This window comes from Chenopodium quinoa, unplaced genomic scaffold (assembly GCF_001683475.1).
Source record: "Chenopodium quinoa cultivar QQ74 unplaced genomic scaffold, ASM168347v1, whole genome shotgun sequence".
In the NCBI taxonomy this organism is placed as follows: Eukaryota; Viridiplantae; Streptophyta; class Magnoliopsida; order Caryophyllales; family Amaranthaceae; genus Chenopodium; species Chenopodium quinoa.
Genome location: NW_018744582.1, coordinates 2,625,669 through 2,638,294, shown reverse-complemented (window position 1 = coordinate 2,638,294; position 12,626 = coordinate 2,625,669). Strand labels below are relative to the sequence as shown.

Below are 12,626 nucleotides of genomic sequence, written 5' to 3'. Positions count from 1 at the left end.
AATTTTTAAAATCTTATGTTTAAATTTATATTTGTAATTATTAGTTACACTGTATTTATTTAGGATACTTCACGATTATTTGTTTATATAATGGCATACGATTAGATGTTGTATACTTAATATATGGATGACTTTGGTTATTTTTGGAGATGATGAAGAAATTCCGATGCATAGATTTGATTTTATATCGCAACAATTTTTCATTTCCTGGTAAATATATTGATTTATCTTATAAAAATATAAAGATTTAATTTATATCAATTTCAGTTTGGCTAACATTTCACGGTTCAATTTATCCATTGATGTAGTAGGTTGGTTGTGGACGAGGTTGGTGATTCTAACAAAATAAAAGATATGGTAAAACAATGAATAATGATTTAGGATTTAAATTATTAAAAATTTATCATTTCACATTAAAGATTTTATATAACAAAAAAAATATCATATTTACAATATATTTATATTTAATAAATTCATTATAAATTATAGTAAAAAAAAAATATTAAACTTTTATACTTTTGTCTAAAATTATTAAATACAATAAATCAAATAATTAAAAATCTTAGATGAAAAAACCGTGCATCGCACGGGGTTCCATCTAGTTTTCAATAAAATAAGGATAGATTTTTAGGATCAAAATGTTGATTTAGAGTTTTATTTTCAATAAAAATTCCAATATTTCATACATATAAATTAAATTATAAATTTCAATAAATATCTTATAAAGTCGATAACTTCTCGCTATGTCGCACACGACAAATAAGCATTAATGTGATATACAAGATCTCCCACTTAGCTACCATATGATGAGCAGTCGTATTATCCACCTGTCAACCATGAGTACAATTATTGACATGAAAGATAACATATCTTAGAAATATCGTCCAATAACATGAAAATAGGTGCAACTCAAAACTGATTTCTTTTCATTGTTCTGACCATGCTACTTGCGTCACTTTTAAGAGCCATCAGATAGCCCAAATTTTTTCCCAAAACCACCCACAACTTTATGAGTAGTGGTAGTACTATTTACTTAAAAAAAATTTACAAGTACGAGGTCAATTGATTATTGTTTCTTGAGTAATTCCTAACAGAACCCTCAAGTAATCCCTGACCGAATTACTCGAGTAACCCCTGACCGAACTCCTTGAATAACCCCTCACCGAGTAACTCGAGTAACCCATCACCAAGTAACCCCTAACTGAGTAACTCTTGACCGAGTAACTCGAGTAACCCCTCAAGTAACCCTTGACCGAGTGAACCCATCGAGTAACCCCTGTTAGAACCCCTCAAGTTACCCCTGACCGAGTAACTCGAGTAACCCCTAACTGAATCACTCGGGTAATCCCTAATAATATAACTCGGGTAACGTTTGCCACACGGTGACACGGTGTAGCCTGTTGCACCAAAAGTTGCTGAACATTGTTTGTATAAATAATATGTTTTAAAATTTGGCATATAGCTAAACAATCTGGACATCGCCCGAGGCACAAAGCTAGTTTTTACATATTAAACATAAAGGAAAAATTGGTAAAAATAATCCCAACTTTCACGTATTCACTTTAAATAATACGAATTTTGAATTATTTTTTAATAATCTGAACTTTGGGATGTATTCGCTTTTATTGGTTCAAAGTGACCGTTAACCTGTTAAGTAGGTAATTTTTTTGTTTATTGAGATACCATTAATTTTTCTTTTTATTTAGGAAATAGAATTACCATTACTTAGTACGGAGTGATATATTTCAAAAAATCAAATAAAATAATTAATTACGGAGTAATAAACAAGGATCTTCTTCTTTTGTCCTTATCCTCCTCCTTCTCTTTCTTTTTTTTTTTTCTTTGTACAAAATAATTCTAAGGACGTCTTCCGTTTTTAAATACTTGCTCCATTTCTCCATGCGCGGAATTTTAGGAGGAATTGGAGAAAGTAATAAAATATGGATATAGTGGGATAGGTGGAAGAATAAAAAAAATATAAAAAGCAAAAGTAGTTGAGAGAATTAGAGAGAAAATATGAAAGTTAATAAAATACGTAGTATGATTTATATTGGGTCCACTAGTTGAGAAAAATGATTAAATATTATAAAAGCTTTCCAAATAAGAAATTGGAGCAAGTATTTAAAAACGGCCGTAAACGAAAAGTGGAACAAATATTTAAAAACGGAGGGAATATAATTGATATGACGACAACTTGACAAGTTAGGGAAAAATTAGCTTTGTTACAGGAAGCCTTGGTAGGTCAGCAACTTGGAATGACATTGATATCAAATCAATTGATCAACATGAACCTCAAGGTGTGTTTTACAACCAAGGAAGTTTTTCGCAAGAATCTAGTTCTTTTGCTTTAACAAAGCAAGAGTAAGATACAAATTCGATAATAAAAAAAATCTATAGATAGTGTAGATACTAACTTAACTTACAAAAAACTTACGAAAACACGAGAGTTTCCCTCATACAAGTAACAAAAGAAAATAACACTACAAGAAGAGATGCCTAAATTAATATTAAAAATCCATAAGTTTGTAGTCAATCAATCGATGTGTGTGTAAGTGGTTTTTTTTTTCAAGAAATAGAAATCATATATCATGCATGTATGATAAATCCAATAAGTGATTGCAGTTACCAGTGAAAATGCAAATAGAAATAGAAAGAACAACTAAAGCTCGTAAAATTTAGAGAAATACCTGCTTCCAAATCCAATGTATCAAGAAAGATCATACAACACTGAGATACAAATGTAACAAATCGATATAATGTATGATTGTTTTTTGTCCAACTAAGAAAATCATCGTACTGTAATTGAACAGATTCTTCATACCTTTTGCTTCAAAATGCTGCTAAATGGCAAGAAATACCTACATCTAAGTTCTCTTTTTAATTGAAAAGTAACTGAAACATTAGGGTGGCTGAAACGAATTGAAATAAATGCAGAATCGACAGATCAAAGAGATAACATTCATCTGAGGCCGTGAAATGATGGCAAAACAGCAATAAGGGGGTCACCATAGCCTACAGCTTCTGCAAGAAACAATTGCAGAGTAAAAAAGTTAGAAATTGTAAATAAAGAAAGCTGAAAAAGAAGCATTTTTGCTAGGGGCAGCCTTTATGATTATTATGGTTTATTTATGCTTTATAAAAGGTTTGAATACGAAAATCATCTGTTCACATACCTCCTTCCTCAAAGAGCAGCTTCAGGACTTCACCAGCTACATCCGACTGCTCATTCAATAATTAAATTAGTATCGAGAATATACTTGCATTGTCAATGCGAATGTAAAGGAAAAAAAGCAAGTTTTGAGCGAGACTGTCTCGCCCTGATCACTCATGAGAAATTAAAAGCCCCACTCCACCCTCCCCAAAAAAGTAAGAAGTCGCCTTTCAGTTACTTTTAAAACCATACAAGCTTTTTGCCAAGAAAGAATAACTGACAGAAGCTAACCTTGACAGGAAGCTCAGTTCCAAATTGATCAATGTAACCAATCACTTGTCCCTCTTTGATAATATCACCCTGCATTTCATTGGCAGCAATATGAGAAGGGTTTGTCCGATTAATAAATATTTAGCCACATTTCACTCACACGAAAAACCCAAATCAAAATTGAAAATTCAACATGATACTGCCTCAGCTATAAAGCATTATTCAAGTTGGGTTAATTAGACATTTCTCTCATCTTATGAATGTCAACAAGTGCAAGAATATCAAGCAATTCCCATTGCTTCAGGCCTTCAGTTCAGGAATAAATAATCTACTTAGTCAGTTTCAACAAAGATGTTCTCAAAAGATCAGCTGGATAATCATATATTAATGCAAACAGCCTACTCCATATTCAACTGTTACCTGTTTACAGTTATTAGGCTGCCTTTTGCCCTTTACTGTTCTTCCTCTCCGGAACGAGCCCACCTGAACAAGGGGTAAAAGATTTAGTGATACACTAGTCTCTTAGTTGTTATATAGAGATGGAAATTTAAATACATACTGTTGGCGATGATACTAATTTAAACCCATTGGCTCCAGAAGAGGCTTCTAGTGAGGCCAATTTTGAAGATACTGCCGAGGAGGCACTTGGAAAGAGACTGGTCTTTTCAACAGAGGGTTTTGGAGCTGATGAAGGTGTGGCAGGAGCTGATTGAACCATGGGTTCACTTGGTATAGGTGGTGCAATTGGAACCGGAGCATTCACTGCTCCAACATTTCTCTTAAGATGCATCTCAAAATCTCCAACCTGCAACACATTACAAGCTACAAACTTACACAGCTGTTGATTAAAAGTAACTCCCCACCAACAACCCCCCAAAAAAGGCCAAGCCCATATGTCAAACAGAACACTACATTCTCATGAAGATCACAGTTCCACGTCAATGGTGCAATACTGAACGGTTCGAGAAAAAAAAAAACAATTGTACTGTGACTCTGAGAAGTTTAAAGAATAAAAGTTTCTATGACAGCACAGTGAAGAAATTTTTGGGTACTAGAAGCTCCAAAATGAAACATTTAGAGCGTTGGATGAAATATTGGACATTAGAAAAGGAGAGCCTTCTGACATGCATAACTAGCCATCAGTAGAAGCCACATAAAGGCTCAGCTCAATGACATGTAAATCTGCACAAGTGTTAGAAATCCCAAACATTCGAGGTGATCAAACAAACAATGATTTGGGGCGATTCTTATATGTTGTACTATACATATTTGTTTCCAGAAATATTCTTTTTCTTCTGACATGGCTATAATAGAACAATCACAATTTCATGAGTATATATCTATAGGATTCAAAGGCCATCATGTAAAAATAAGTAGACTCACAGTCCGGTATCCCAACTACTCCCAGTAAAAAAATTCATCTCACAAACATTAACCTAATCAACAAAACAGTAATCTTTTTGGGAATGGATACAAAACCCCCTAAATTTGCAACTTCAATTCAGGAGACCTTAGCATGAAATATCAACTCAAGACAAGTTTGTTTGACTTCCATCATTATAACTTTAATTAAAGCATTAGTAATCAGTTGGAGATCTCAAAACTCGATCCCTAATAAACTTCAAGAATACCTGAGAGAGTTTAACATGTAAAAAGCAAACCATCTATTACATTTGAATTAAAAAGCATTACCTTTAGCTGTACCTCAGCAACACTTGTTTCATCACAAACCTCCAAGAGAAATGCCTGAAGAAAGTTTCAACCATTAAAATAGTTTGTAATTAAACAGATGAAACATGTGAAAATTAAGCTTTCATGATTTTCCCCCTAAAAGCATTTATATACTAAGCATCAATAACAAATGAGAGGTAGATACCATCGCCCCAACGGCCCTACCTTTTAAGGTTGTAAAATTTGAATAGTATCAATTAAAATATTAATTTAAACATAATGAATAATTGAATACTCTATTATGATTTTTTTTTTCTTAAAAGTTGTATAGTGGCTTACCAAGTCATGATGGATGGCATTTTAGTACTTTTATCATTATTTGTTCTCTGAAAAAGTCGAGTAAATAAATGTGCAAGGCAAACCAGCTATCTTTCTACCTTCAATGAGTTGGAATGAAATGCACCAAGCATGGCATTTTGCTCCTTTGTTTCTTCAATTCTCAATACTAGCTAGAGGTGTTAAGATGGTGCTAATAGATAATATAAGTGAAGGATGCACACATATCGTATGTAAATGATGAGTGTGACATTTATAACATAATGCTTTGAATATTTTTACCTTGTAATCGTCCCTTGCATGAAAGACATGGGTTTAACTAAAGAGTGCTGCCAATGTATATTTTTTTGGGGAAAAAATTCTCTTTGCACATAATGCACAAATTATGTTAACATGCATCATGAAAAAGCATGTTGAAAAGAGGCCAACATACCTCAAATGCATTGGGGAAAGTAGTGCGCACAGCATGTTTCTCTGTTGAGCCTTTTGATCTGTTGTTTACTGGAGCTGTCCCAATAAAGTCATTAAATTATAGTCAATGGCTCAATGTATGACTATAGAACAACATATTCATGTACTGCTATCAAGAAAGCTACTACAAAACAAACAAAAGAGAGTTGCAAAGATTCTGCTCCCTCTGTCCAATCAAATTATCCACCTTGAAATTTCTGACTCACAATATTGCAAGGCACAAATTTTCAGGTGGATGAATTTAATTAAGTAGATAATAGAAACATTCAATTATTTCAAATTGAACTGTTCATAATACTTATTTAAGAAGATATCCATGGCTAAAGTCAAATCAGGAAGGGCATACTTGAGGGAAAAGAGAGAATGAATGTTAGAATTTAGAAGATAACATAAGCTAACAATAAAGAACGCACCATCAGAATTGGATGACACAGTTGTTTCAGGTGTCTTTGCACATGACACTACAATTCTTGCTTGCCTTGAGGAGGAGGTGAGCTTTCCAACATTGAGGGTTTGGCACTGAGATTGAACCACAGTGGGCCAGGAAGCCAGACCAGGCTTCTCAAGCGAAGAACAAGCATGTGAAATGCTGCCAGCAGAAACTATGATGCAGAAACACCAAGTTCCACACAGAAAAGCAGTGTTGTCTCAGTGTCATACCATAATTATGGCTTATGCTATTATAGGCCAATTAAAGACAAAATGACGCATCAAGAGATAAATCTACACAATCACATCATATTTTCATTGCTCCTAAATAAAGACATAGAATTCACAATGCAGAAGAGGATCTGGATATTATAAATCTGGGACCAGTAACAACAATTAAGCACAGAATGAAGGCAAAATATACATTATATAATTTACAGAACAAAGCCACATTTTCATACAGTTCAGCTGAATAGGCCTAAATCCAAATTTTATAAAACAAATTTCGAATAGAGACAGTCCATTCTCACTGATTTTTAGAGAAGAATAAAACTAACGACAGTCTTAGTAACCAAAGATATACGTGTTCATTGGGAAAGTAGTAGTAGTGGGTGTTTTAATATTATCACCACATCCTAAAGGCCAAAAGAGTGTTCAGAACTTGCTAAAATCCTCCCTTACCTTCAATAAAAACCACTCCAGACAGGTCAAATCGGAGTTTTTCCAAAGTAAATGGTCTAAATTATGTTTATTTGGAGCATAAAACATGATATTTATATATAGATCATGTTATCATGTGATCATGTTATGTCCTCTTCCATATAGATCTCATCCCAATCACCCCATCATAAAATAACTAGTATGTATGATAGAACTCTGAAGAGTATGTAGGATGAATCCACAAATCCCTCACTAACCATGAAACTCCAAGTGAATTAAATACTGAATTAAAATGATATTTATATTTTTGTATCCCCTGGAAAGCTTAGAATGCCAATGGCTTTCACACTATTAGTAAATTTTAATCATCAAGGTAGGGTAGCTGAGACAGAATCCACAATGAAGGCATCCAAAGTAGGCACAAATCCAAAGAATGTAGAAATGGGATAATGCCATAATGGTGATATCAAAAGAAGTTGAGGAAGACAGTGGATAACTTAATATGAAGCGGTATAACAAGACAAGACACAATTGAATCTCCAAGATCACATAACATCAGTTATAGATAAACACAAGATAGTATTCATATGAGCGATTCATGTGCGTTCATGTAGCCAACTCCATCCTTTTTTGTATCAACTCTCCCAGTCTCCCTTAGTCCCTTATTGTCGTTAAAATCATCAAAAGCCTCAACTACTGGGCAAATGTTCATAGAGGTGCCAATCTACACTACAACCCAAAAAAGTCTCTAATTTTGCTATCCATAATCACAAATGTAACAAGCAGGAAACCATATTTCGCAAAATTTGATATGCTTAATGCAACATTACTTGGCTACATAATCAATAACTTCCATCAGTCTATTAGGATTGTCACTAATTCGACACAATCACCTCAATTGCCACTAACATAAAGGGGGAAAATTAGTCATTCAAAATTTCCCAAATTGTATCAATTAGAGATATGACCAACCAATCAAAAATCACAGGTTTAAGTTAAAAAATCATAAAACAGAAGATAATTTGTGATAAAATCTAAACACCCCATCAACACAATTACAATTCCAATCTAGAAAAAGCTGGGAAAAGGGGTTGAATGGATCAAAGATTACACCAAAAACAGCATAAATCAAACAAGAAAGTGAAGGTGAAAATGAAGAACAATAGCATACAGAAACAAAAGTGAAGAGAAAGAGAGAGAGGATAGAGAAAGGCTTACGACGGAAGGCGGCAGTCTCCATGGAAATGAAATGAAGAATCAAACAAGAAAATGCAGGGAAAAATGGAGGAGATCTGTGGGAAGAGAGAGAAAGAAGGTTGGGTAGTAAGAAGAAAGTCTAAGAAGTTGGAGAAGGTGAGGAAGTAGTAGTATGCCCAATATTGCTTCGAAATGTCCGCCCCTCTCTCTTTCTTTGTCTTAACTGTGAAAGCCTCACTCTTTCTTCACGGCCGTGCGCATGTTCTTATTTTTAGATATCAAAATTATTCTCTAGTTAGCAGACAAAACGCATTAAAAATGGGGGAAAGGGTAAAGGAATCCCCGCTTTTTAGAGAAAATTATTCCATAACTTCAAGGTTGTGAGATAGAATCCTTACCATTAGACCATGTAGTGCTTGGTTCTCTTGAGCAATCCTCACTAATAATCATTTTAGTATACTTTCATTTAAGTTAATGACAGGCGTTGCTCTGACAAAAATAAATTCTAAAAAACCACTATGTGTAGAGCTTGTAAAAAGTTGTGTTGTGTCTTGATCTCGTGTACATTTAATGTTTTTCACAAAACTTATCAAAAACTATGCAAAATTTCGGATAATTGCATGATTGACTAGCTTATCAAAACGTGCCATGTTTAGGTTAGTTTCATGTCGCATCATGTCAACTTTGTGTTTTCTTTCGTGTTCGTATCGAGTCAGTTCGATCATGTTATCGTGTCGTCATGTAAAAGATGGCTAGCTCTATTTACATATTTTTGCTCATCATGTTGAGTATAGAGAGAAACATAGGGTAAATAACTAAATATTGCCACATCAAACCATTTTCCAACTCCAATTTGTGTGTTTAAATTATACATTGTACTCGTATATGTTAAGACCTTTCGGAAACAAAAATAATGCAGAGTACAGTATAAATATTTTCAAAATTGCACGGAGTGAAAAATAATAACGGGACAATTTTTTAAGGCACGGAGTGAACAATTACCAAATCATACCTCTACTTAAGCAACTAACAAAGGAAAGGCTAAAGTGCCGAGTCAGTGGCACTTCTGCGACCTGGTATTGGCTATTAAACTTTATGTTCTATAAATGTATGATTATGTAATTGCATTATTTTTTCTTGTTCAATTTGATTGGTAGTTGAATTACTAGGGTTTAGATGATCGAAAAATTTCATCATTTTTTGTACGTGTAATTCTTTTTGATTTGTTAGTTCTTGTTTGTTATCATAAGTTAGTCACTTGAAAGTTGAAATCCAATGAAAAGATGATTGATTATGACCTTTTCTTTTATTGCTAATCGATTGACTTGTAAGTAGACTACCTTATAATGTCTATTTCCAGAGATGTTTTTTTTTTTGGTGTTTAGAGAGCCACAAGGGCAGGGTGAGAATCGATACCAGGATCTCCACTAGATAAAGACTTTATTGTGGATTATAGACTCGTGTCGTCTATTTTTGTTGCGCCACCGGTTGTAGTTGTACTAACTAGAGTGATCGAAGAAAACGGATGATCAACTTACTGCCCTCTAACTGCTTCACAAGCCAATGAGCCATACAGGTGTGTAGGTTAAATCGTTAATTACTGGTAAAATTTGAAAGAGAGATATATTACATTACAGTGCAACATGACATTAGAGATTGGCTAAACTTGAGTTTATCTACATGGTTAACTCTAATCAATCTACATTAGTGTGAGCTGCAGAGTTTCTCTAAACTCGGCCCTCCTCGTTTCGTTGTAGAATGTCCTGTATTTATTTGGCCAGTATGTTAATCCAATACAACCTGCTAGTTCCCATTCCATTGTTTTCTTCCCGATAGCTGATTTGTCCACCTTCCAACATACCGTCTCTGCATACTGATCTCCTGCAAATATGACCCCTCCCTGTCTGGTAAAAGGCCTGTATGCACTAGAATACCGGTGTTTAAACCACGCCTTAGGCTGAAACAATTTCATCGGAGAAGGCTTAGATGAAAAGACCTCTCTTCCGTTTCCACTGTCATGCAGAAACCAGTTCAAACCCCCACTGTCACCCTTTGCAGTCTCTTCAAATTTCCATGGTTTGAAGACTGTTGTTGTTGTCTCTCCTGCTGATACCTGTACTCCCACTTTGTTTAGAGGCTCGAATGATCCTTCTATTGTCTTCTCTATTTCGATTTCCTTCTTGGGATTCTCCGAAGACTTGCTCACTGAGACGCTTAAGATGTCTGCCTGAGACGCTGGAGTGACCTGGAGTGAGATTCTTGAAGGGAAGTGCTTTTCTGCTGCCCCTGCTCCTCGATCATTTAGAATTTTCTCACTTACAAGTCGGATGACATCTAATCTGTAAGAGAAGATTTAATATAAAACATAAATCAAACATTGTACTTACAAGATCGAGCAAAATACTTTAATAAAGCCAAGAAGAAAATGGTATGGAGTACATTTCAATACTTTCAGAATATTGAAGATTAATTCTAATAAGTAAAATCTATTGTAAGAATTGCAGTATGTGTACTAGAATGATTTTCCTTGGTATTTTTTGTTTTTGTAACTGTAGTTGAGATTTAAATGTAGTTTATTTTATTTTTGTATGAATTGACATTCGTATTAGTGCCCTAATCAAAATAAAAGTATATAGGTTGTGTGTGTATATATAGTGAATACTCCGTACCTTATGTTGTCGATGTTTACCATTACTTCAATCCATTTCTCCCTCAGTATGGTTTTACAGTTGAGCTGCATGACACCCTCCAGATGGTGGTAGTTTAGAGAAAAAGCTAAACGCTCATCAGCTGAACCGTTTGTGTTCTCAACTTCCATGGTTATTATAGGGCAATATAGCTGAACTTTCCACAACCCAGAAGTTGAAAATCCATGAGAATATAGAGGAGAAGGTCCTTTGAGGATGCGGTTGGCTGCTTTTAGCTCCATTTTCCAGTTTGTGATAGCGAGATTTAGACATCTCATCCATTGCTCCTCGGTTTTAGACCCTAAGAGCCTTATGAGTTGCTTTGAGGCTTCACGAGATTGGGAAGTCGAAAGCATATCTTTTAGAGATTTAAGGCAATTGTAACGAAGATCAGTAGGAGCTTCATAAATGCAAACTAAGAAAACTAAGGTAAGAAAGGAAACATTGAAGATGTCTTTCAAGTTAGGCGAAGGATTAAATTTGGGGAGTATGAAGGGATGAGTTTGTTTGGTAGGTCCATATTTGAGAACGTCTTGGATGAAATTTGAAATGAGATTGTATATCGTGTTATCATCACTCAGGAGGTTTGAGGAAGTAGAGATATATACTGGTTTTGAGATCCAAAGGGTTACAGGGAGGTTAAAATTTGCAAATATGGCAAAAGAAAGTGATTGGGTTGAAGTGTTTCTGGTTATGTTGAGACTAAGGGTTGCCAATGATGTGTTTGATGAGCATATGCATGTTGACATCGAATCCTTCATCCATTGAGTTGGTGGTGGAAGGTTTTGGATCCATGCCCATATATCGGCATTTCCACATGTAACAATAGCCATGTTTACTCTCTGTGATTCAAGGACGAGCTTTGAATCTATTTATAGACTCAGAATTGATTGGGAGGAAGAAGCTTTTTTTGCAGCTAGATTCCAGCAAGGTGAAAAAGTCAAAAGAAAGCAATAATAATGCTAGAAAGTCTAAAGAACATAGAACCTTAAGAAGGTTGATTAATTATATATGAGGCCTATGATTGGTGAATCGCGCAAGAAATCCATTCTTTGGGGATGTCTTGTACAAGAATGAGATGCCTTGTAGCATTTTGGATATGAACAAGCTATATTTGGTAAAATTCTGTTAGCTGAAGTTACTGCAAGCTGAAGCAATATGCCTAAGTAAACACCTCCTCTGAGTTCCTTATGAGATTGTACTGCTGACATCTCATAATCTGATGAGTCAGATATTAACCGCCTTAAAGTCGTGGAGTTTTAATTAAGGTGATTAGATGATATGATTAAAAATCTAGTTGGACTTATCTGAAAGTCTGTTTACAATCACATTTACAGTTTACTAATAAAGGAAATGTATAATATGAGGAAAGTAATTGTATATACATTGCTAAACTTAGTAATGTATGATATCAGCTGGAGTATAACATGCTCATGTCATGGCATCTTTGATATTTCTGCTTGCTTGTTGAGCATAGGAGGGAAAGCCTGGAAAATAACTGATGTTTAGGTAACAATTTCATTCTTACTTTGTTTTTTTCGCTGAAGCATACCTGTTTTTACCCTTCATTTTTAAATTTGAGGCAGAAAATTAACTGCTTGTTTTTGCAGGTATAAGTGTTACACAAGTTAGTTCAAGTTAGCTTATGATAAATGATTACCGTTCATATTGGTACGTTGTATATAGAAGATGAACACAAGAACATGTATACATGATGTAGTCGGGATAGGCAAAAATACTCTGTTTTTTCTTTT

The 12,626-nt window shown here is 34.5% G+C and overlaps 2 protein-coding genes across 2 annotated transcripts; both read right to left on the bottom strand.

The window, feature by feature from the left end:
• Window positions 1-2,669: 2,669 nt before the first annotated feature.
• LOC110699351 (biotin carboxyl carrier protein of acetyl-CoA carboxylase-like) lies at window positions 2,670-8,421 on the bottom strand. Its single transcript, XM_021876873.1, has 9 exons — window positions 8,207-8,421; window positions 6,313-6,501; window positions 5,862-5,935; window positions 5,114-5,167; window positions 3,981-4,226; window positions 3,842-3,904; window positions 3,443-3,511; window positions 3,174-3,219; window positions 2,670-3,021 (listed from the first exon to the last, which is right to left on the bottom strand). The coding sequence occupies exons 1-9, from the start codon at window positions 8,226-8,228 to the stop codon at window positions 2,960-2,962; spliced, it is 825 nt and encodes a 274-aa protein (XP_021732565.1). The 5' UTR covers window positions 8,229-8,421; the 3' UTR covers window positions 2,670-2,959.
• Window positions 8,422-9,789: 1,368 nt separating this feature from the next.
• LOC110699350 lies at window positions 9,790-11,931 on the bottom strand. The gene is made up of 2 exons (XM_021876872.1): window positions 10,855-11,931; window positions 9,790-10,524 (listed from the first exon to the last, which is right to left on the bottom strand). Exons 1-2 carry the CDS (start codon window positions 11,703-11,705, stop codon window positions 9,885-9,887), a joined length of 1,491 nt encoding a protein of 496 aa, XP_021732564.1. The 5' UTR covers window positions 11,706-11,931; the 3' UTR covers window positions 9,790-9,884.
• Window positions 11,932-12,626: the final 695 nt, after the last annotated feature.